This window comes from Microcaecilia unicolor, chromosome 3 (genome assembly GCF_901765095.1).
Source record: "Microcaecilia unicolor chromosome 3, aMicUni1.1, whole genome shotgun sequence".
Classification (NCBI taxonomy): Eukaryota; Metazoa; Chordata; class Amphibia; order Gymnophiona; family Siphonopidae; genus Microcaecilia; species Microcaecilia unicolor.
In genome coordinates, this window is record NC_044033.1 from 339,560,386 (window position 1) to 339,582,056 (window position 21,671).

At 42.8% G+C, this 21,671-nt stretch overlaps 1 protein-coding gene across 1 annotated transcript in view; it reads left to right on the forward strand.

Moving 5' to 3' along the window:
* Positions 1-21,671, forward strand: part of HBS1L (HBS1 like translational GTPase) — a 328,487-nt gene that overhangs the window by 216,498 nt on the left and 90,318 nt on the right. Inside the window, 2 exon segments of the mRNA XM_030198451.1 lie at positions 8,707-8,787; positions 8,790-8,814. Of these exon segments, the coding sequence (XP_030054311.1) occupies positions 8,707-8,787; positions 8,790-8,814 (106 nt within the window).

Consider the following 21,671-nt stretch of genomic DNA (forward strand, 5'->3'; position numbering starts at 1 on the left):
GTTTTGTTTTGTTCCATAACGGCAGAAAAACATCCTAGTGTTAGGAATGCCCAAATCCCACCTCTAACACACCCCCCTTGTGATTTGGTTTCACTTCAGACAAACTACATAGAAAAAAATCTTAAAATGTGTTTCAAAAATAGCAATTTAGACGTTTGGTGTGTGTGTGGGGGGGGGGGGGGGGAGTACAAATACTGCTTTGTGCTGCTTTTTTGAACATTTTTCTGTTTTGAACCATGAGCCCCATGGTTATACAGTGCTGCACTCTCAAATGTGCCTTGTGTAGACATTTCTGTTAGCAGAGTTGCAGCATATCTACAGATTTTATCATGCATGTGTATAGAGTACATGTATGTGTTTGCACCTGCTTTGGAGCAGATTGCAGCTATATGCGCTGGCATTTACTTGCTGTAGGGGGCAGGTCCTAGGGAGCCTATTTTATAAAGACAACATAGGCACCTATATTGTCTATATTAAATAGGCTTTTAAACTCATTACGAGAAGAATGCGAAGTATGCTCTTTAATGCATTGTAAGTTTATTGAAAGTCTTTGCCAAACTTTAACAAACAACCTATAAGCAATCAAGGACTTTGGCATCTATTGAGCTGTCATATGTAATGCTACAAATGGGGAAAAGAGGGGGCAGTGGGGAGAGGCAGCATTAGGGAGGTCACTTTTAATTTTAAAAAGATACATTGTGTGAAACTATCGTGTACCATGATGGCTATTGTGTGTATTTAATATATTGTACGTCTATTTTTGCCAGTGAATAAAGGGCAATAGTCCATTAACTAGGCTTCAAACAGGTGCTTTTCTGTGGACTTCTTCCATTAGTGAAATCAGGGCCTTATAAACAAAGTTCATTATCCTGTGTTCTGGAATGGCCAACAAGTATTTCTCAATGCAATCCTCTGGTCACACCCAACAAATAGATTTCCAGGGTATCCCCCATGAATATACATGAGTGAAGGCAATGTCTGCCACATACATTTGTATCCATATCTTTATCATGCATATTATTATGGATATTCTGAAAACTTGGCTGAATGAGTATGCCTGGAGGATTGGGTTGGGAAACCACTAATCTAACTATTTTTGCATTCATATATACTTTTCTCTGTTCCAGTCTTCTAACAAACACGCATCTTTTAATATCTTTTGAGGCTCCTGTTCAAAGTACCATAGACTTACAAATTACATAGGTTCTATCCTGCTTATTTTCGAAGGAGAAGGTCGGCCATTTCTTCCAAGGCCGGCCCAATCGTATAACAGAAAGCGATTTGGCGGCTTCAACTGCTTTCCGTAGCAGGGGCCGGCCAAAGTTCAAGGGGCGTGTAGGCCGTTGTACCGAAGGCGGGGCGGGGGCGTGGTTAAGTAGATGACCGGCCTCCGGGCCGATAATGGAAAAATAGAATGGCCGGCCCTGACGAGCATTTGGCCCAACATTACTTGGTCCCTTTTTGCTCACGACCCAAACCTCAAAAAGGTGCCCGAGCTGACCAAGATGACCACCGGAGGGAATCGGGGATCACTTCCCCTTACATCCCCCAGTGGTCACCAACCCCCTCCCATTCCCCCAAAAAATTAAAACATGTTTTTTGCCAGCCTCAAATGTCCTACCCAGCTCCATCACAGCACTATGCAGGTCCCTGGAGCAGTTTTTTAGTGGGTACTGCAGTGCACTTCAGGTAGGCGGACCAGGCCCATCCCCCCCACCTGTTACACTTCGTGGGTGGTAATATGGGAGCCTTCCAGAACCCACCGAAACCCACTGTACCACATCTAGGTGCCCCCCGTACCCTCTGTACATGTGGGTAGGGGTTTTGGGGGGGGGGGGGGGGTTGGAGGGCTCAGAACACAAGGTAAGGGAGCTATGCACCTGTGATCAATTTGTGAAGTCCACTGCAGTGCCCCCTAGGGTGACCTAGTTTGGGGTCCTGGCATGTGAGGGGGGACCAGTGCCACTACAAATGCTGGCTTCTCCCACGACCAAATGGCTTGGATTTGGTGGTTTTGAGATGGCCGCCTTGTTTCCATTTTCGGCAAAAATGCTGGCGATCTCTACGGGTGGCCCAAATGTTGAGATTTGGCTATGCCCCGACCCGTATTATTGAAATGAAAGATGGCCGGCCATCTTGTTTCGATAATACAGTCGGGTACGCAGCTTACGGGGCCGTCAGAGATGGCCGCCCTTATAAATAGGGCGCCCCTGTTCGATTATCGCCCTCTATGTAACTTTGTAAATCTATGTACTTTGAACAATGAGCACCTTAATGTGTTTGTCCATTAAATTATGTTGATGTACTTTAATGTTTTCTGTGTACATTGTATCTGAGTGTAAAATTGATGGGCATTGCTTTTTCATTAAGGATACTATGATGCTTATTTTCAAAGCACTTACTTACAAAGTGCCATAGTAGCCTATGGAACTTAGTAAGTCTAAGTGCTTTATTTATTCATTTATTTTTTTGTTACATTGTACCCTGCGCTTTCCCACTCATGGCAGGCTCAATACGGCGGGCAATGGAGGGTTAAGTGACTTGCCCAGAGTCACAAGGAGTTGCCTGTGCCGGGAATCGAACTCAGTTCCTCAGGACCAAAGTCTACCACCCTAACCACTAGGCCACTCCTCCACTTGAAAATGAGCCTCTATATAACATTGCAACTGGTCAATTTTATAAAATGTTTTGTATATCTCCTGGCTCAAGCTGACTAGAATTTAAAGCAATTTTTAACCTGGTCTGCTATAAAAATGAATTCTTGAACTGCATAACTAAAAGTTTATAGATGGTTCTATGTATTGTTTAGCAATGTATACAACGGTTTGATTACCCCCACCCCAGTTGAGTTTTCAGTTCTTTACTTTTGATTGAGCTTTTCTTACTGCCAGAGCTGGTGGTTGGGAGGCAGGGATAGTGGTTGGGAGGCGGGGATAGTGCTGGGCAGACTTATACGGTCTGTGCCCTGAAGAGCACAGGTACAAATCAAAGTAGGGTATACACAAAAGTAGCACACATGAGTTGTCTTGGTGGGCAGGACTGGATGGACCGTGCAGGTCTTTTTCTGCCGTCATCTACTATGTTATGTTATGTTACTGTCTACTCTGAGATCAGACTTGTTAGTAGGACTCAGGGAAAGAACTACCAAGGAGGAGGATTCTATCCTGAAAATCAAGGGGGCAATTTTATTGAAATCCTTTTTTGGCTCTAGAAAATATGTAGCAGCATATACTTGCAGGTAGACATTGCAGCATAGCAGAGCATTTGGTCTGTTCTATACCATATATTAACTAAAAAATTCAGGCATTGGTGATAAATCACCATTGTCGACTCCTTAGACATAGTATACCTGATTTCCACAACTTATACGATACAATAAAATCTATATTCTGCTGCAAACCATTACTGGATCCATGCAGATTACAATATAAAGAAATTAGGTCAAGTTCTTGGAAATAACATCAAAGAACTAACAAAATCCCTCCATAACTTGTTAAATAACCCTAACAATCGGTTACAAATATATCAAGAATAAGTGTGCTTTTAATAATTTACAAAACTTCAAGTAATTTGAAGTCATTCTCAATTCAGAAGGTAATGAATTCCAGCACTGTGCGGAACTATACGCAAACCCCATAGGGGTCTTTTACTAAGGTACACGCTAAAAATAGTGAATTGCTAAACATTAGAGACAGCACTACCCTAATTGTCGAGGACTCAAATACAAATCATTACACGCATCTACCTTCACGTACGCCTGCACAAAAGCATGGGAATAAACTACCGAATACTATAAAAACAACACGTGACTTTACAGCCTTCAGGAAATTATTTGAAAACGCACATGTTTGAAGAGACTTACAATAAGAATCCTCCTTAACGACTTGATTATTCTATATCTAAACCAACCACTTACTGATCCTTCTGAATTGATTATATTAGTCATATTATCATTATTGGTCGTCATGTTTTACTGCTTTTATTATGTGCTATGTAAATCATTCTACAGACCTATCTTCCTTATTTTTTACATAGTAATATGTTAAATTAGAACAAACCTCTTACTCTGTTCATAATTATACCTTTTGCAATATAATGTAAGCCACATTGAGCCTGAAAATAGGTGGGAAAATGTGGGGTACAAATGCAGCAAATAATAAAATGTATTCCTATGGGCGTCTCTAACGTTTAGCGTGCACCTATTTTTAGTGCACGCTAAAAAGTAAGCGCGCCTTAGTAAAAGACCCCCATAGTGTGAATTGGATTTATATTTCAATCCAATAATGTAGGAAACTGTAGTAAACCTTGATCTCTTAACTGAAATGCTCATGCCGGTCTTCTTCTAACTGAAAGCAGACCAACCAGATATTCAGGGGCTCCTGACTCATAAAAAATCTTGTGTACTAAAGTGCATAACTTAAATGGCAGCGACTCACCATTGGAAGACAACGAAGGCTCCTCAATAGAGGTGTAACGTAATCCACTTTCCGCTTACCAAAATTAGTTTCAGTGCAGTGTTTTACAATCAAGGATGATTTAGAATTTCATATGTAAAGTGAATTACAATAGTCAAGCTGTGACAGCACCAACGCCTGTACTACTACTCGAAAGCACTCTTGATTCACTAAGTTTTTATGTGCTGTAGATCTCTCAGCTTGAAAAAATCCTTTCTGGTTAATTGCTTAATTTGATCTTTCTTTTAATCAGTTGTCCAAAATATCCGTAGCACCTATCAAAGAGGATTCAGTGCAAATGCGTACCCAAGATCATTAATGGAGCACTAAGGAGCTCTTTGAGGGAGGAGTGAGACAGAGAATTATTTAAACAATACATTTTTATTAAATATTTTGAATGGTAAACAATACAAACCCAAAAGATCTTCAACTGAAGAAAAGAGTATATAAAACAGAAACATTGTAATCCAATAAACTTAACAAACGCCATACCCCACACCCACTACAAACCCCCCCTTCTAACCGAGGAGACAAGAGAATTTTTCTTTTTGCTCTTATTAATATCAACCTTTACCTAAATGCCCATTGTTCCATCAAATAAAGTATCTAGTGATTTCTTAAAGACTAGCCTGCACAGAGTTTGGGAGCTCATGAATTATTGTAATATCATCTGCATATAGGTATATATAATCTTTGGAAAAATCAAAAAACTTTCCCAGAGTTTTTGTTAAAACATTAAAAAGTATTAGGGATAAAAGGGATCCTTGAGGGACTCCCACTATGGGGGTCCATGAATCTGATTTTTTTCTTGCGCCTTCTGGACCTTGTAAACTCTTTATCTGAGAAATCCCACAAACCATTGAATCACGGGACCTTTCAAACCAAAACTATCCAGAATTTCAGGTAGAATAGAATGGTCCATCAAGTCAAAGGCTAATGATAAATCAAATTGCAGCAATATGACTTCATTGCCAACCTAATTTGAGCCAACAAAGAATTCAGTAATGTTTCATTTCTAAAACCCTGTCTGAAATCAGTCTTGAGTTTTTAAGAGCAAACCATGTTGATCTAAGTAATCTTCCAGCTGTCTAGCCATTGAACCTTTCATAATTTTTGCAAAAAGTGAAATATTCACTGTGGGGTGATAATTGCAGGCTTGTGCTGGATCTAAGGCTGGGCCTTTTAAAGTGCCCTTGCGTTGAAAGTCATAGCCCTGTAATAATTAAAGTGATGAATTTGTGTGTTTTGTACTCAATACTTTTTTTTTGTAGGAAAAAAGGTGCCGGTACTCATATAGTGCCAACCTTAAGGGTGGGGTCACTGGCTCCACCCTCACAGTTGCCACACCCATTTTACCAGCCATGGAGCATATAAAAAGGTATCATTGAAAATAGTAACAAGTCCCTAGGCCCAACAAAAGAACCCTTAACGGGCTATAAACTAATAAAATATGTAGACAAAATCAGCTGAACCCCCCCCCCCCCCCCCCCCCCCCAAAAAAAAAAAAAACCAACAGACTCTGGCACCAGAAAAACAAAAAAACAAAAATTCCCCTTGCTATAAAAATAGCAGACATAAATTTCAAATATTCCATTCACTATATTACAAATTAACAACTACAAATAAAACAAACAAAAATAGCACAGCTACCACACAACTTTATCTTAAAATAAAATTATTTTTTTTACCTTTGTTGTCTGGCCATGTACTTCTTTTCATTTGTGTTGGTCCCAGTCTCTGGTTTCTACTTTCCTCATCTCTTTACTTTATTGCCTGGATTTCCTGTTTGTCATTTTTCTCTCCTCCTTTTCCTTTCAGCTTTCTTCAATTTTATTTTCTGCCTCTATTCACATTTAGTTCTTTCTTACTATCCAATCTCTAGCATTTCTCCCCTTACGCCCTCTCTCTCCATCCAGCATTTCTCCCCTTTGTCCCCTCTCTCTCCATCCAGCATTTCTTCCCTTTTTTCCCCTCTCTCTCCATCCAGCATGTCTCTCCTTGCCCTCTCCATCCAGCATTTCTCTCCTTGCCCTCTCTCTCCATCCAGCATCTCTCTACTTGCCCCTTCTCTCCCCATCCAGCATCTCTCTACTTGCCCCTTCTCTCCCATCCAGTATTTCTCCCCTTGTCCATTCTTTCCTTCCAGCATCTCTCTCCTTGCCCCTTCTCTCACCATCAGCATCTCTTCCCTTCCCCTCTCTCTCCCATCCAGTATTTCTCCCCTTCCTCCTTTCTCACCCCATCCAGCATTTCTCCCCTTGCCCTCTCTCTCCATCCAGCATCTCTCTACTTGCCCTCTCCATCCAGCTTCTCTCTACTTGCCCCTTCTCTCCCCATCCAGTATTTCTCCCCTTGTCCACTCGCTTCTTCCATCATCTTTCTCCTTGCCCCTTCTCTCCCCATCAGCATCTCTTCCCTTTCCCCTCTCTCACCATCCAATATTTCTCCCCTTCCTCCTTTCTCACCATCCAGTATTTCTCCCCTTGTTCCCTCTCTCTCATCTAATATTTCTCCCCCTACCTTCTCTCTCCCCATCCAGCAACTCCAGCAGCAGCAGCAGCCACAGCAGGAAAATCAAAAAGAAAAAGGCACGAGGCCACACTGCTCAGGTGCATGTTGAATGCTCTGCCGATCCCCTGCCCTTCTGATGTCAGCTTCCTGTTCCGGGACAGGGGACTGGCAGAGACAACAGCGTGTGTCCTAGTACCGCGCCTGCTACTCCTTGCAATGCTGTGCCCGCGGTGCTGCTGCTGCTTGTAGGAAAAGCAACTGTGTGGCTGTGGAAGATGAGCGGAGAAGGGGAAAAAAAGGTGCCGGTATGCCGTACTGGCACGTACCGGCACAAAAAAAGCACAGGGTGTACTTTTATAGAAAGAAAAAAAATATAAAATCTTGTACACTTTTCTGTTCACTGCCTACCATTAGATACAGTGGATAGCTGCTTTGAGTTGTGATTTGATATTTGTATTGAGAGCATGATCTTTTTTTTTTTTTTTTTTTTTTTTAAGATAGAGTGCCACAGGTTGCACATTTTTATGTCTTCTCTGCAGGAACCAAGAGTTCTGTATTAGTTTTGCCATCTGTGTATGCTGATCTTTGGTATTCATTTGAATTCTCTTTGGATGAGAGCAGGTCAGAGGCGAAAGGGCATGGATGTTCTAATCCTCAGAAGCTCTAGCTGAATTGGGTGGCGGAGCAGGTGGGGGGAAGAGGGGGTGGTGGTTGGGCAGGCGAGGATAGGGGAGGGCAGACTTATCGGTCTGTACCAGAGCCGGTGATGGGAGGCGGGACTGGTGGTTGGGAGGCGGGAAATACTGCTGGGCAGACTCTATATGGTCTATGCCCTGAAAAGGACAGGTACAAATTCAAGGTAAGGTATACACATATGAGTTTGTCTTGGGCAGACTGGATGGACCATGCAGGTCTTTTTCTGCCGTCATCTACTATGTTACTATGATATTACCACTGTGCTAACTGGTTAGCATGTCTATAACGCGGGATCCCTTAGCACCTTCTAAAATAGGAGGCGGTAAATGGCTCCTGTGTTACTTTTTTTTTAAATAGATGCACACTAATGCTGACATTAGTACGCAGCCAGAAAAAGTCTAATAGAAAGGCCAAATTTGGGATTGTGCTAGAAAAGCTTAGCGTGTGGCGAAAAACCCTTGTAAGAACACACGTCGCTAAGCCCATTCTTAGCACAGCTTAGTAAAGGGTCCCTACGCTAACAAAGTTGCAATTATTTTAAAAATATTTCCAAAATCACAAATTATCTAAAAGTCTCTAACACTCCATAAAGTTATAAACTATTTTAAAAATGGGTAGACCAGACCACCGGTTTTATCCTTCCTGGTGACAGGAAATAGTTAAGGCTCATTCTGAAAGCTAACTGCTCAGAAGTTAGCAGTGATATTTCTAAATGCTTTGCACTTCAAAGTGCACTCTTAAGCTCTAACCAGAATGCCCCTTCAACATAAAGATTGCTGGTAGATTAAAATCCTTAAAACACATCAGATATAAAAGATTTTCAGGATATTTCTTTTAACCTGCAATAGTTGATGCATAGAGGACCTTTGCAGAAGAAGACTGCCTTGTATCCAAAAATCTGAATGCATTAAGTCAATGTGTGACTCAGTAACATCATTATTAGTATCTGTTGAAAGTATGTAATAAATTGTTGATCCTGACTAGTAGTGATATTTAGCTGGAAGTAGAAATGGAAACCATTTCTATTCATTTTTTTGTCTTTTAGGAAAAACAAGAGATGTCCAGTGCACACAATCCGATTCTGACATTGTGCCAAAGGTAGCGAAAATGACAGTGTCTGGGAAGAAGAAACCATGGGATTTGACGTTCCATGGTAAGCTTCCATAACTCGGAGCATCTGCTGTCAGTTGTCCATGGGAGTTTTGTACATCTGTAGTATAGTATCATTGTCTTGCCCTTTAAAAATTATTTATATATTATCGGGAAACTTGCGAGAGAATGTTTTTCTTATATTCTTTTGTTATAAACCTTTCTTTTCTGAATAGCACAAAGGTGCATTCTTGATTGGGTAACTGGAGATTGAATCATCGACGTGCTATAGACGTAATCTACTTAGATTTTAGCAAAGCTTTTGACACGGTTCCCCACAGGAGGCTCTTAAATGAACTAGATGGGCTGAAGATAGGTCCCGAGTGTGTGAACTGGATTAGGAACTGTTTGACGGACAGACGACAGGAGGGTGGTGGTAAATGGAGTTCGCTCGGAGGAGGGAAAGGTGAGTGTGGAGTGCCTCAGGATCGGTGCTGGGCCGATTCTGTTCAATATATTTGTGAGTGACATTGACGAAGGGTTAGAAGGTAAGTTTGCCTATTTGCGGATGATACTAAGATTGCAACAGAGTGGACACCCGGGAGGGAGTGGAAAGCATGAAAAGGGATCTGAGGAAGCTAGAAGAATGGTCTAAAGTTTGGCAATTTAAAATTCAATACGAACAAATGCAAAGTGATGCATTTAGGGAGTAGAACCCACGAGAAACTTATGTGTTAGGCGGTGAGAGTCTGATAGGTACTGAGGGGGAGAGGGATCTTGGGGGTGATAGTATCGAGGATCTGAAGGTGACGAAACAGTGTGACAAGGCGGTGGCCGTAGCGAGAAGGTTGCTAGGCTGTATAGAGAGAGGTGTGATCAGCAGAAGAAAGGAAGTGTGATGCCCCTGTACAAGTCGTTGGTGAGGCCCCACCGGAGTATGTGTTGTTTTGGAGGCTGTACCTGCGAAGAATGTTAAAAAAATGGAAGCGGTGCAAAGAAAAGCTACGAGAATGGTATGGGATTTGCGTCCAAGACGTTATGAGCAAAGACTTGTGACCTGAACATGTATACCTGGAGGAAAGGAGAAACAGGGTGATATGATACAGACGTTCAAATATTTGAAAGGTATTAATCCGCAAACGAGCCTTTTCCGGAGATGGGAAGGCGGTCTAGAACTAGAGCACATGAAATGAGATTGAAGTGGGGCAGACTCAAGAAAATGTCAGGAAGTATTTTTTCTGGAGCGGAATGGTGGATACTTGGAATGCCCTCCCACGGGAAGTGCTGGAGATGAAAACGGTAACGGAAATTCAAAATGCGTTGGATAACATAACGGAATCCTGTTCAGAAGGAATGGATCCTCAGAAGCTTAGCGGAGATTGGGTGGCAACATCAGTGGTGGGAGGTGGGGCTAGTGGTTGGGAGGTGGGGCTAGTGCTGGGCAGACTTCTACAGTCTGTGCCCTGAAATGGTAGGTACAAATCAAGGCAGGTATACACATAAGTGGCACATATGAGTTTATCTTGTTGGGCAGACTGGATGGACAGTACAGGTCTTTGTCTGCCGTCATCTATGTTACTATGTAAGACCCCAATATCTGAAAAAAACTGTAGATCATACAGAACACAGTGGAAAGAATAATTTTCAAACTGAATAGATATACTAGCGTTTCGTCATATCTTGTTAAAACTACATTGGCTAACAGTGAAGAAACTGTGTGTTTTAAGCCTTTAAAATGTATTGGATATTTTTCTGCATTGATTGTTCTGAAGTGTATTTCTCCTGTTTGGCCAGCAGGTGGTGGTTCTTTGCTATAAAGCTGTTACAGAGAACTGAGTGTTTTTTCTTAGTTTGACACAAACAAGTAGCACGAAGCAGTATATATTTGAAATCTTGTTGACTGGGCTCTGATTGGCCCAGGAGCTCAGCTCATTTGGACTTCACTGGTTTTGAATTCAGTTTCAGCCCAGGAGAAGAGAGAGAGAGGGAGCTCTTTGCTGAAGCACTGTAAAAAAAAAAAAACCCAACTGTTATATTTGATAACTGGTGAACAGCAATATTGTCCTGATCTCCCCAGCTATTTTTTTAGGAAGTATGCAGATGTTTAGTTAGTTTTCTAATTGATCCATTTTTCAGTAACTTGTTACTGTTTGGTAATTGCACATTTTTTGTCTACTGTTACAAGTTCTGAGAATAGACACATTTGTTCGTTCTGCCAGCCTGGACTGATAAAGAATCCTGGTGGTTTGTGTGTTGGGTCTGTGAGTGCTTTCTGGGAACTGTGGAATCACTGGGGATAATTAGAGAGTGGGAGACTCGCTCAGAGGCAGTTGTGACCCAGTCACTGGGAGAAGCGTGCTAGTGTAGAGCACAAGCGGCAGGTGCAGGCAGACGTGATCTGTGCTGGGGATAGACCCTCTAAGTGGCCGCAGGATAACCCCCAGTGAGTGGCTAGGCATTTTGTGACACTTCCTATACCTGAAAGAATTAGGTTTAAAGCCACCTGTCTAGTTTTTCAAATTCTACAAGGTGTCACATGTGAATGGTTGAGTAATATCTCATCTGTTTGTATCGTTCATTCCAGCAGACTGAAAGAACAATTGATTCTAGCACCACTGTTCTATAAGAGAATCTGGTTTTAGAAGATCTTTAGCTCACTCTTCCATGTATTAGGAATCTCTTTATGGAACTCACTCCCTCTTGCCATTAGATCAGAGATTAACTACCTCAATTTCTGGAAGAAGCTAAAAGCTTTCCTCTTTCCAAAGACACTTACATAACAACCACTATTTCTTTATGTCCCTTGATTTTCTACAAGACTATAAAACGAAACACCTTTATGACTCTCACAAACTCTAGTGTTATTTAAGATTGTGTTCAACCAATAAGATTGTATTCAACCAATGTTCTACCTATATAATATTGTATCCAACCTTTGTCCACTCATGTTGTAAACCGCACTGAACCCTGAATAGAGGATATTAGCAGTATATAAAATCTAAATTGAATTGAATTGAACCTTTACTCCTTATGCAAGAGTTTGGAGAACCTTTGAAAGCTGGTCTAAAGAGAAATAGTCTCCGGTTAATGCTTCTTTACCTCGCATTTTGGCTTTCCTTCAAGAAGGTTGTAAAAAAGGATTGGCTCTTAACTCAGGTTCAAGTCGCAGCGTCAACATGTTATAGAGGCCATATTCAACGAGTTTTGTTTGGAATGCACCCTGATGTGGTCCATGTTCTTAAAGGAGTTACTCATATTCAGACTGGAATCTTAACTTGGTTCTCAGGGCTCTTCAGAAGGCTGCATTTGAACCTCTTCCTAAGGCCACTATCAAAAATCTTACTTAATCAGATTTTCTAGTTGTCTTATCCTCCTGAAAGAAGATCAGAGATTCAGGCACTCTCTTGCAGAGATCCTTTCCTGTGCTTTTCTGAGGCAGGAGTCTCTATTAAGACAGTTCCTTTCTTTGTACCCAAAGTAGTTTCCGCTTTTCACATTAATCAGACTGTGTGACTAGATGGTTGAAGAAGGCTATCTCTTCAGCTCATTTTTTATCAAGGGAACTCTGCTCTCCTAGATGTTAAGGCTCATTCTACAGGATCCCTATTTACTTCTTTTGCTGAAGAAGAAGCTATTTCTTTGGAGGAAATTTGTAGGTCTGCAATGTGGGCTTCTCCTCATTCCTTTATTAAACATTACTGTTTAGATGTGGCAGTCACATCAGATGCTTCCTTTGGGGCTCAGGTTATTTCTGCAGGGTTGTCACAATTCCTTCCTAATTAAGGACTGCTTTTTTACATCCCATTAGTCTGGACTGATGCTTTGGTGATGTTATGGATGGAAAAGCTGGTTCTTACTTGATGATAACTTTTTTTTACCTTTATTCCCAAAGGATCAGTCCAGAACCATATCTTTCTTAATATACATAGTTTGGGGGGGGGGGGGGGGGGTTGTGTTGTTTCTAGGCATAATTTTTTTGCAGGTTTTGGGCTATATTCTAGTTCATGTTGCTAATGTTAAGGCGGAAGGGTTATTTTTTTTTTTTTTTTTTGCTTATAATTCACTTTTTTTCCTCTGCTTAGCTATCAAATACTGGGTGAACTAGGCTGCACAGTACTCTATAAAGCATAGCTCATTAGTGCTCTCTATTTCCACCTGCTGGCAGACGGGCATAACCCATTAGTGTGGACTGATCCTTTGGGACTAAAGGAAAGAAAACTATCAGGTAAGAGCTAATTTTTCCTTTGCTGTGCATCTCTAGCATCCACCTTGTTACAGGTTTTGCATCTTCTGCAAGTGGGTTTCTCCTTTCCAGTCCTTCGTTATCACCAGTAAAGAATATTGAAAATTACTGGGCCCCATCACTGCACCTTGAAGTACACCATGGATCGTTGTACCTTCATCAGCATAGACTCCATTACCTCACCACTTTGCAAGTTCTGTTGTCCAGCATGAATTGTAAAAATCTTTGCTTTTTAGTGTCAAAATGCTTCATGTCATAGAACAAAAATAAAACATTAAGAGAATGCTTGTAATGATTGTCAGATCCAATATGGACATGGTACAGATGTACATAAAATAAGAATACAGTACAAATAGTTGCAGAGAGGATTCAGAAGAAGAGGGATTCTTTATAAATGTGGCCTGGTGCTAAGTTCCATACCTTTTTACTACAAAAGCATGAGCCTGAAATAGGAGGCAATTGATTTCAAGAACAGTCTGTGTGATATCTTGAGTTGTCTGGCTAGGATTGAATTAATATGACCCAGTAGTAAGGCTGATGATTCAGTCTAGAGAAGAAGTAAGGGACCCATATTGTTATTTAAAAAGCAAATAAGAACACAGTTAAAGGGTGAGTAATTTCTTAACAGCTGCTTAAGAACATGCTGTGTCTTGCATCTGTTTCATGTTTGGATAGCCACATCGTGATAAATCTGCCACATTTCTGAAAGCGTGCAGATATCTTGCTGAGCTCTAACTTTTTTTTTCCAACCTATATGAATTACAGGGGGTTTTCTGCCTATTTTCTCCTTTTTTCACTTTTGTTTTTGCTAAGTTGGTATGGGAACCATGCAGATAGTGAAAAGTAGAACAAAAGTGGGTTACCATCTACAGTATGTTAAGTTAACCTTCTTTGTCTTTTCTTTGTAGTTTAAGTTCAGATATTCAACTGTTCTAATTTGGAGGCTAGACAGTTCTGGAATATTGTTTATATTGGAATATAGATAACAAAGTCATGGATGGGATAAGCATATAACACCTATGTTATACTGTTTACACTGGCTTCCCATTCAGTGGTGAGTCCAATTTAAAATCTTGACTCGGATCCATAAAGCATTATGCCTAGAAGCACTATTGCTCAACTGTGTTAAAAAATATACTGGCTCATGCCTTCTATACACTTATCAGGGCAGAACTTGATAGATATCCCCTGAGTGCAACTATTGCACCTTACTGAGATGAGCACTTTTTTCAGTAGTGGATTGTACTCTGGAACTTCTTTTAGAGGAACTAAGAATAGTAACTTATGCTGTCACATTTTGAGGAGAATCTGAAAGAACTACATTTTAAGCAAGCATGTAAACTCTTATTTTATTTTTGTTACATTTGTACCCCGCACTTTCCCACTCATGGCAGGCTCAATGTGGCTTACATGCGGGCAATGGAGGGTTAAGTGACTTGCCCAGAGTCACAAGGAGCTGCCTGTGGCTGAAGTGGGAATCGAACTCAGTTCCTCAGTTCCCCAGGACCAAAGTCCACCACCCTAACCACTAGGCCACTCCTCCACATAGTGGTTAGTGCAGCAGAATTTGATCCTGGGGAAAAAATAAGTACCTGTATATGCTATGTAAAACCGCTTTGAATGTAGTTGCAAAAAAACACAGAAAGGCTGTATACCAAGTCCCGTTCCCTTTGCCCCTATGTTCTTAAGGACTAATTTGAAGTATGACTGATAAATATATTTCTCCGAGGACAAGCAGGCTGCTTGTTCTCACATGTGGGTTGACATCCACGCTGGCCCGGGAACCGGCATTTTTGCAAGCAAAATATTAAAAAATCTGCGCGTGCAGCGTGCACTACACATGCGCAGACCGTGGAGATTGGACTGTTTTCTAACTTCATCACTCAGAACAAGGGGTCGCTTCTACATCCCAACCTCCAGTCTCTGGCTCTCACGGCCTGGATGTTGAGAGCTTAGAATTCGCCTCCTTGGGTCTTTCAGAGGGTGTCTCCCGAGTCTTGCTTGCTTCCAGGAAAGATTCCATGAGAGGTGTTACTCTTTCAAATGGAGGAGGTGTGACAGCAAGGCCCTAGATCCTCTTTCTTGTCCTACACAGACCCTGCTTGAATACTTTCTATTTATTATTTATTTATTTATTTATTTGCATTTGTATCCCACATTTTCCCACCTATTTGCGGGCTCAGTGTGGCTTACAATACATTGTGAATGATGGAAATTACAATTTGTTACAGTACGCTTATGGGTTACATTGTGAAGAGTTGTGGGACGACAGAGTAGAGTCAGGATATCATTTGGGAATAGAACAATGGACACTTGTCAGAGTCTGGTCTCAAGACCAACTCTGTAAGAGTTCACCTTAGTGCCAATAGTGCTTATCGCTGTGTAGAGGGTAAGCCTATCTCTGGACAGCCTTTAGTTGTTCGCTTCTGAGAGGTTTGCTTTTGTCAAAGCCGCCTGTCAGACCTCCACCAGTGTCATGGGATCTCAACATCGTTCTCACCCAGCTGATGAAAGCTCCTTTTGAGCCACTGAATTCCTGCCATCTGAAGTACTTGACCTGGAAGGTCATTTTCTTGGTAGCTGTTACTTCAGCTCATAGGGTCAGTGAGCTTCAGGCCTTGGTAGTGCATGCACCTTATATCAAGTTCCATCACAACAGAGTAGTCCTCCGCACGCACCCTAAGTTCCTGCCAAAGGTGGTGTCGGATTTCCATCTGAACCAGTCAGTTGTCTTGCCAACTTTCTTTCCCCATCCTCGTACCCACCCTGGCGAAAGCAGTTTGCACACCTTGGACTGCAAGAGAGCATTGGCTTTTTACGTGGAGCGGACAAAGCCCTTTAGTCAGTCCGCCCAGTTGTTTGTTTCTTTTGATCCCAACAGGAGGGGAGTCGCCATCGGAAAACGCACAATCTCCAATTAGCTAGCAGATTGCATTTCCTTCACTTATGCCCAAGCTGGGCTGTCTTTAGAGGGCCATGTCACGGCTCATAATGTTAGAGCCATGGCTGCGTCAGTGGCTCACTTAAAGTCAGCCTCCATTGAGGAGATTTGCAAGGCTGCAACGTGGTCATCAGTTCCACACATTCACATCTCACTACTGTCTTCAGCAGGATACCCGACATGACAGTCGGTTTGGGCAGTCGGTGCTGCAGAATCTGTTCGGAGTTTAGAATCCAACTCCACCCCCTAGACCCATTTTTGTTCTGTTCCAGGCTGCACTCTCAGTTAGTTGTTTATGGTTTCAGGTCAATCTCTGTTATGTCCTCGCCGTTGCAAGGCCCAATTGACCAATGTTCATTGTTTTGAGTGAGCTTGGTTGCTAGGGATACCCCACATGTGAGAACAAGCAGCCTGCTTGTCCTCGGAGAAAGCGAAGATACATACCTGTAGCAGGTATTCTCCAAGGACAGCAACTGTTCCTGGCGCCTTCAGATATGCTGTGGTTACACCACGTCTCAAAAAACTTTCATTGGACCCTCCCTGCTCTGCCAGCTATTGCCCCATCTCCCTCCTCCCTTCCTCCCTTTCTTATCCAAGCTACTTGAACATGCTGTTCACTGCCATTGTCTTGACTTTTTCATCTCAAGCCATTCTTGATCCACTACAATCTGACTTTTGCCCTCTACATTCAACAGAAACAGCCCTTGCTAAAGACTCCAGTGATCTTTTACTGGCCAGATCCAAAGGCCTCTATTCTACCCTTATACTTCTCGATCTATCTGCTGCATTTCACACTGTTGATCATCACTTACTCCTTGATACACTGTCTTCACTTGGATTTTGGGGCTCTGCACTGTCTTTGTTTTCTTCTTCTCTCCCATCACACTTTTAATGTATGCTCTAGTGGATCCTCCTCCACATCTTGCCTCTATCAGTTGGTGTACTTCAGTGCTCTGTCTTGAGACCTCTTCTTTTCTCTATCCATACTTATTCACTTGGTGCTTTGATCTCCTCTAGTGGTTGTCGGTATCATTTTTTATGCTGATGACACCCAGATCAACCTCTCCACACCAGAAGTTTTGGTAGGAATCCAGACCCAAACCTCAGCCTGCTTTTCTAATATTGCTGCCTAGATGTCTCACCACCATCTAAAACTGAACATGGCCAACACTGAGTTTATCTTTCCACTTAAATCTACCTCTCCTCTTCCCCCATTCTCTGTTTCTGTGGATAACACTCTCATCCTTCCTATCTCGTCAACTCATAAACTTGGGATCATCTTTGACTCCTCTTTCTTGTTCTCTGCACATATCCAACAGACTGCTAAAACCTGTCATTTCTTTCTTCAGTGAAAAATAACAAATCCCTAATTTCACTGGTAAGATGAATAATAGAACCAAAACAAAGAACCAGGAAAAAGTACTAATACAATAATCACTACATTAATTTTTAAAGTAATTATAAAGTTGAAAGGAGCTCTTTTAGAAAAACGGACACCCACGTGGTAGTCCGATTAGACCAGTATTAGGTGGAGTATAGCACTTCATTCATTGGGAATTCATTCTCCAAATTGATATTGTGTTGTGCTATAAGTGCTCAACATTAGTGCAGTGGTGCCCTATTAATCTGTAATCATGTATGCACTTTGCCTGCTATTATGACAAACTAGATGAACCCAAATTTTTTTTGAAAATTTCCATAATAAATTGTTCACTGATCTTGTGAGCCTGGCATCACCAGAATGCCAAGGGCTCCATGAAGGCAATACTTTCCTCTTTTGAACTACTACTGAAAGATTGCTCTCCCCTGAATGTGAAATTGCGCCTGACACCGCAGGCTTCACAGCTTTCCTCAGAGACATGGGTTAGGGCTGTCTCACTCCCCTGGATTATTGCCAGATAAATGGAAACTCCTCCACATTAGTACTCATAAAGGCTCCTTTGGAGATGGGAATTCTTCGGATAATGATGCTTCAATGACGCCACAGTGCAGAAAACCAATCGTGGTGCCACTGTCTTCCCCAGCTTAGGACACGTTTCTTCCCATGTGGATGGAGAGGATTAAATTTGTGACAGGCCAACCAGCATTAAACTCCCCCCCCCCCCCCCCCCCCCCGATTCAGTATCTCTCTTGTCTCTTCCCCTCCTTCCTTTAGCAGTGTTCCTGCAGGCTACTGGAAGCATCAAAAAAAGAAAGCAACCTGCCTCTTGCTGTCCTTGGAAGTGATCCCTCTTCTTTGTCCTGCCTCCTCGGATAAAATTTCCTGTGTCTGTGCAGGTGGGACACAGCAGAGGAAATACTTCAGAGGCCAGCCAGAAGCAAGTCTTTTTTTTTTTTTTTTTTGATACTGCCGGCAGTTCACAGAAACACTGCCAAGGGGAGGAGGGAAAGATGAGAGCGTTATTGAACCAGGCAAGGGGGTGGTGGCATGCAGGCGCAGGGTGCAGTGGTAGTGGGGGGGAGGGGGCTGCGGCAGCGTATGTGGAGGACAGCAGCAGGGTGGTGGAGGGTGCATTGTTTTCCCCGGGACAGGCGTTCTCTTGGTGGCCCAGATATATGTTTAGTGTACAGCGCTGTACATGTCTAGTAGCACTATAGAATAATTAGTAGTGGAGAAGCCAACTGTACATGCGCATCCCTTCCCACCTGTTGCCATATTAAGCTTGCATAGCAACATCTGAAGCCCCAGTACTGGGAATCCTTCAGCCATATGCCCTTCCATCAGAATGGCAGCTCCTCCAGAACCTCCTGTGGTAGGAAATTGAACTTCCCCATTACTCTGTTCCCTTTTAGCACTGTATTAGGGTACTTTGCCATGAGGATCATTCTTCTGAGAGACTCATGAAGGGAAAAGGCCCTGGGTGACTTGGGTAAACTCTCTAGAATAGAGTCCATCTGCAGTGCCACCTCTGTCGTGTTCCAGGAGGAATGAACCTGGGAGGTTAAGGAACTCACCTCAGCAAAAGAGGAGTTCCGAGAGAAGAGGACATTTCTCTGGTAAGTGAACACTATTTTGCTTTGTGCTTTGGGAACTTAAAGATTGGGGTTTAAAGAAGGAATTGTAGGTTAGTGATAGGCAAAATCCTACTATATAAATGAGCTGTGACCGACGTGCCGCGCATGCATCACTTCACAGGTCTCTCCCGAGCCACGCAGCGATTCTCCTCTATCCCCTGCTCCCCCTCCAGCCACCCAGTGATTCTCCTTGCTCCTCTGATTACCTCCGTCGAAGTGACCGCGTCATTGAAAGCCCTGCCCATCTCCAGCCTTCCCTTCAAATTCGTTCCCTCAGAGTCCCGCCTTCTGACATCATTTCCTGTTTCTGCGAGGGCGAGACTCTGAGGGAACGAACTCGAAGGGAAGGCTACAGATGGGCAGGGCTTTCAATAACACGACCGCTTCGATGGAGATAATCAGGGGAGCGAGAAGAATCGCTGGGTGGCTGGAGGGGGGGCAGGGGAGAGAGGAGAATTGCTGGAGGGCAGGGGAGAGGAGAATTGCTGGGTGGCTGGGGGGGGGGGGGTCAGGGGAGAGAGGACAATCACTGGGTGGCTGGAGGGGGGGCAGGGGAGAGAGGAGAATCACACACACTCTCTCTTTCACAGACACACTCTCTCCCAGTCTCACTCTCTCTCTCACACACACACACTCGCACATTCACTCTCTCACACAATCACTCTCACACACACTCTCTCAAACATACACACTCCGAGGAGAACCTTGCTAGTGCCCGTTTCATTTGTGTCAGAAACGGGCCTTTTTTACTAGTAAAATATAAAAGCAAATTTTGTCAACTAATCTCCATAGTTTTTTCCACTTAGTTTTAAAAACTTTGTACCACAGCTTTAACATAGAATCTAGCAGGCACTGCAGGATCTAGTTTAATCTTCTCACCCACCCCTAGGACAACTCTTCATTTATAGTCAGTTATTGTAATTAGGGTAACAAGCAAGGAGTGCTCTTACAGAGTTTTAAATACATTTCATTAACATCTAAGAAGGAAACACTAAATAAATCATACAATATACTATATAAAAAGACACTTTTATATTAGGCTAATATCCTTAATACTGTAGCAAGTTTTAAATTATTGAAAAATTCAAAAACACTAAGATGGAGTCAGCAGTCCAGCAGCGAGAGGGGTGCTATCCAGTCTTTTGCATTGAGTGTCACATGTATGATTATCTCCCAGTTGGTGAGATGTCATATGTGTGTGCCCGATGCAAAGAGCGCCTAACTCCCAGAGAACTTGTTCGTTCTCTTGAGACTAGAGTAGCAGACTTGGTGGAGCTGAGGGAGACAGAGTGGTACATAGATGAGACCTACAGGGATGTTGTAGAGAAGTCCCACCTCCAGTCTGGTAGCCCCTGTGCTATCTTGGAGGAGGGAGGTCTCCTAGAAGGAGAGCATCATCCTGGTGAAGTAGGAAGTACTCCTGTAGCCAGGACCTGCCCACCAGGGGATGTACTATCCTCTCGCACCAAGGATATGTCTCCAAGTGCTGCCCGGGAGGGAAAGGTTAGGACAGCTGTTGTTGGTGGTGATTCGATCATTAGGCATATAGATAGCTGGGTGGCTGGTGGACGTGAGGATCGCCTGTTGACTTGCCTGCCTGGTGCGAAGTTGGCGGACCTCATGCATCACCTAGATAGGATTTTAGATAGTGCTGGGGAGGAGTTGGCTGTCTTGGTACATGTGGGTACCAATGACATAGGAAAATGTGGGCGAGAAGTTCTGGAAGCCAAATTTAGGATGTTAGGTAGAAAGCTCAAATCCATATCCTCTAGGGTAGCATTTTCTGAAATGCTACCTGTTCCACACGCAGGGCCCAAGAGACAGGCAGAGCTCCGGCGTCTCAATGCGTGGATGAGACAATGGTGCAGGGAGGAGGGTTTGAGGTTTGTTAGGAACTGGGCTACATTCTGGGGAAGGGGGAGCCTATTCCGAAAGGATGGGCTCCACCTTACCAGGGTGGGACCAGGCTGCTGGCGTCGGCATTTAAAAAGGAGATAGAGCATCTTTTAAACTAGAAACGGGGGGTTCAGGATAAGGTATCTTTGAAAGATATCACCAAAACAGGGAAGATAGGGTATCCTGAGAGTGAGGTTGCAAAAGAGACCATAGTAGATCAGGTCTCCTTAAATAAAAATAAAAATCAGACAAAAGGTTGTAATTTAATATTGTCAAGTACTGAGCATGATCTAAATAGGAACAACAAACATAGTTTGAAATGTCTATATGTGAATGCTAGAAGCCTAAGAAATAAGATGGGAGAGTTAGAATATATTGCACTAATTGAAAAATTAGATAAAATAGGAAGAAGGATAACCAGTGGAACACTGTCATACCAGGGTACAAATTATATCGTAGTGATTGGGTGGATCGAATTGGTGGAGGGGGTAGCACTGTATATTATGGAGGGCCTTGAATCAAATAGATTGATAGTAACATAGTAACATAGTAGATGACGGCAGAAAAAGACCTGCATGGTCCATCCAGTCTGCCCAACAAGATAACTCATATTTGCTGCTTTTTGTGTATACCCTACTTTGATTTGTACCTGTGCTCTTCAGGGCACAGACCATATAAGTCTGCCCAGCACTATCCTCACCTCCCAACCACCAGCCCTGCCTCCCAACCACCGGCTCTGGCACAGACCGTACAAGTCTGTCCAGCACTATCCCTGCCTCCCAACCACCAGTCCCGCTTCCCACCACCGGCTCTGGCACAGACCGTA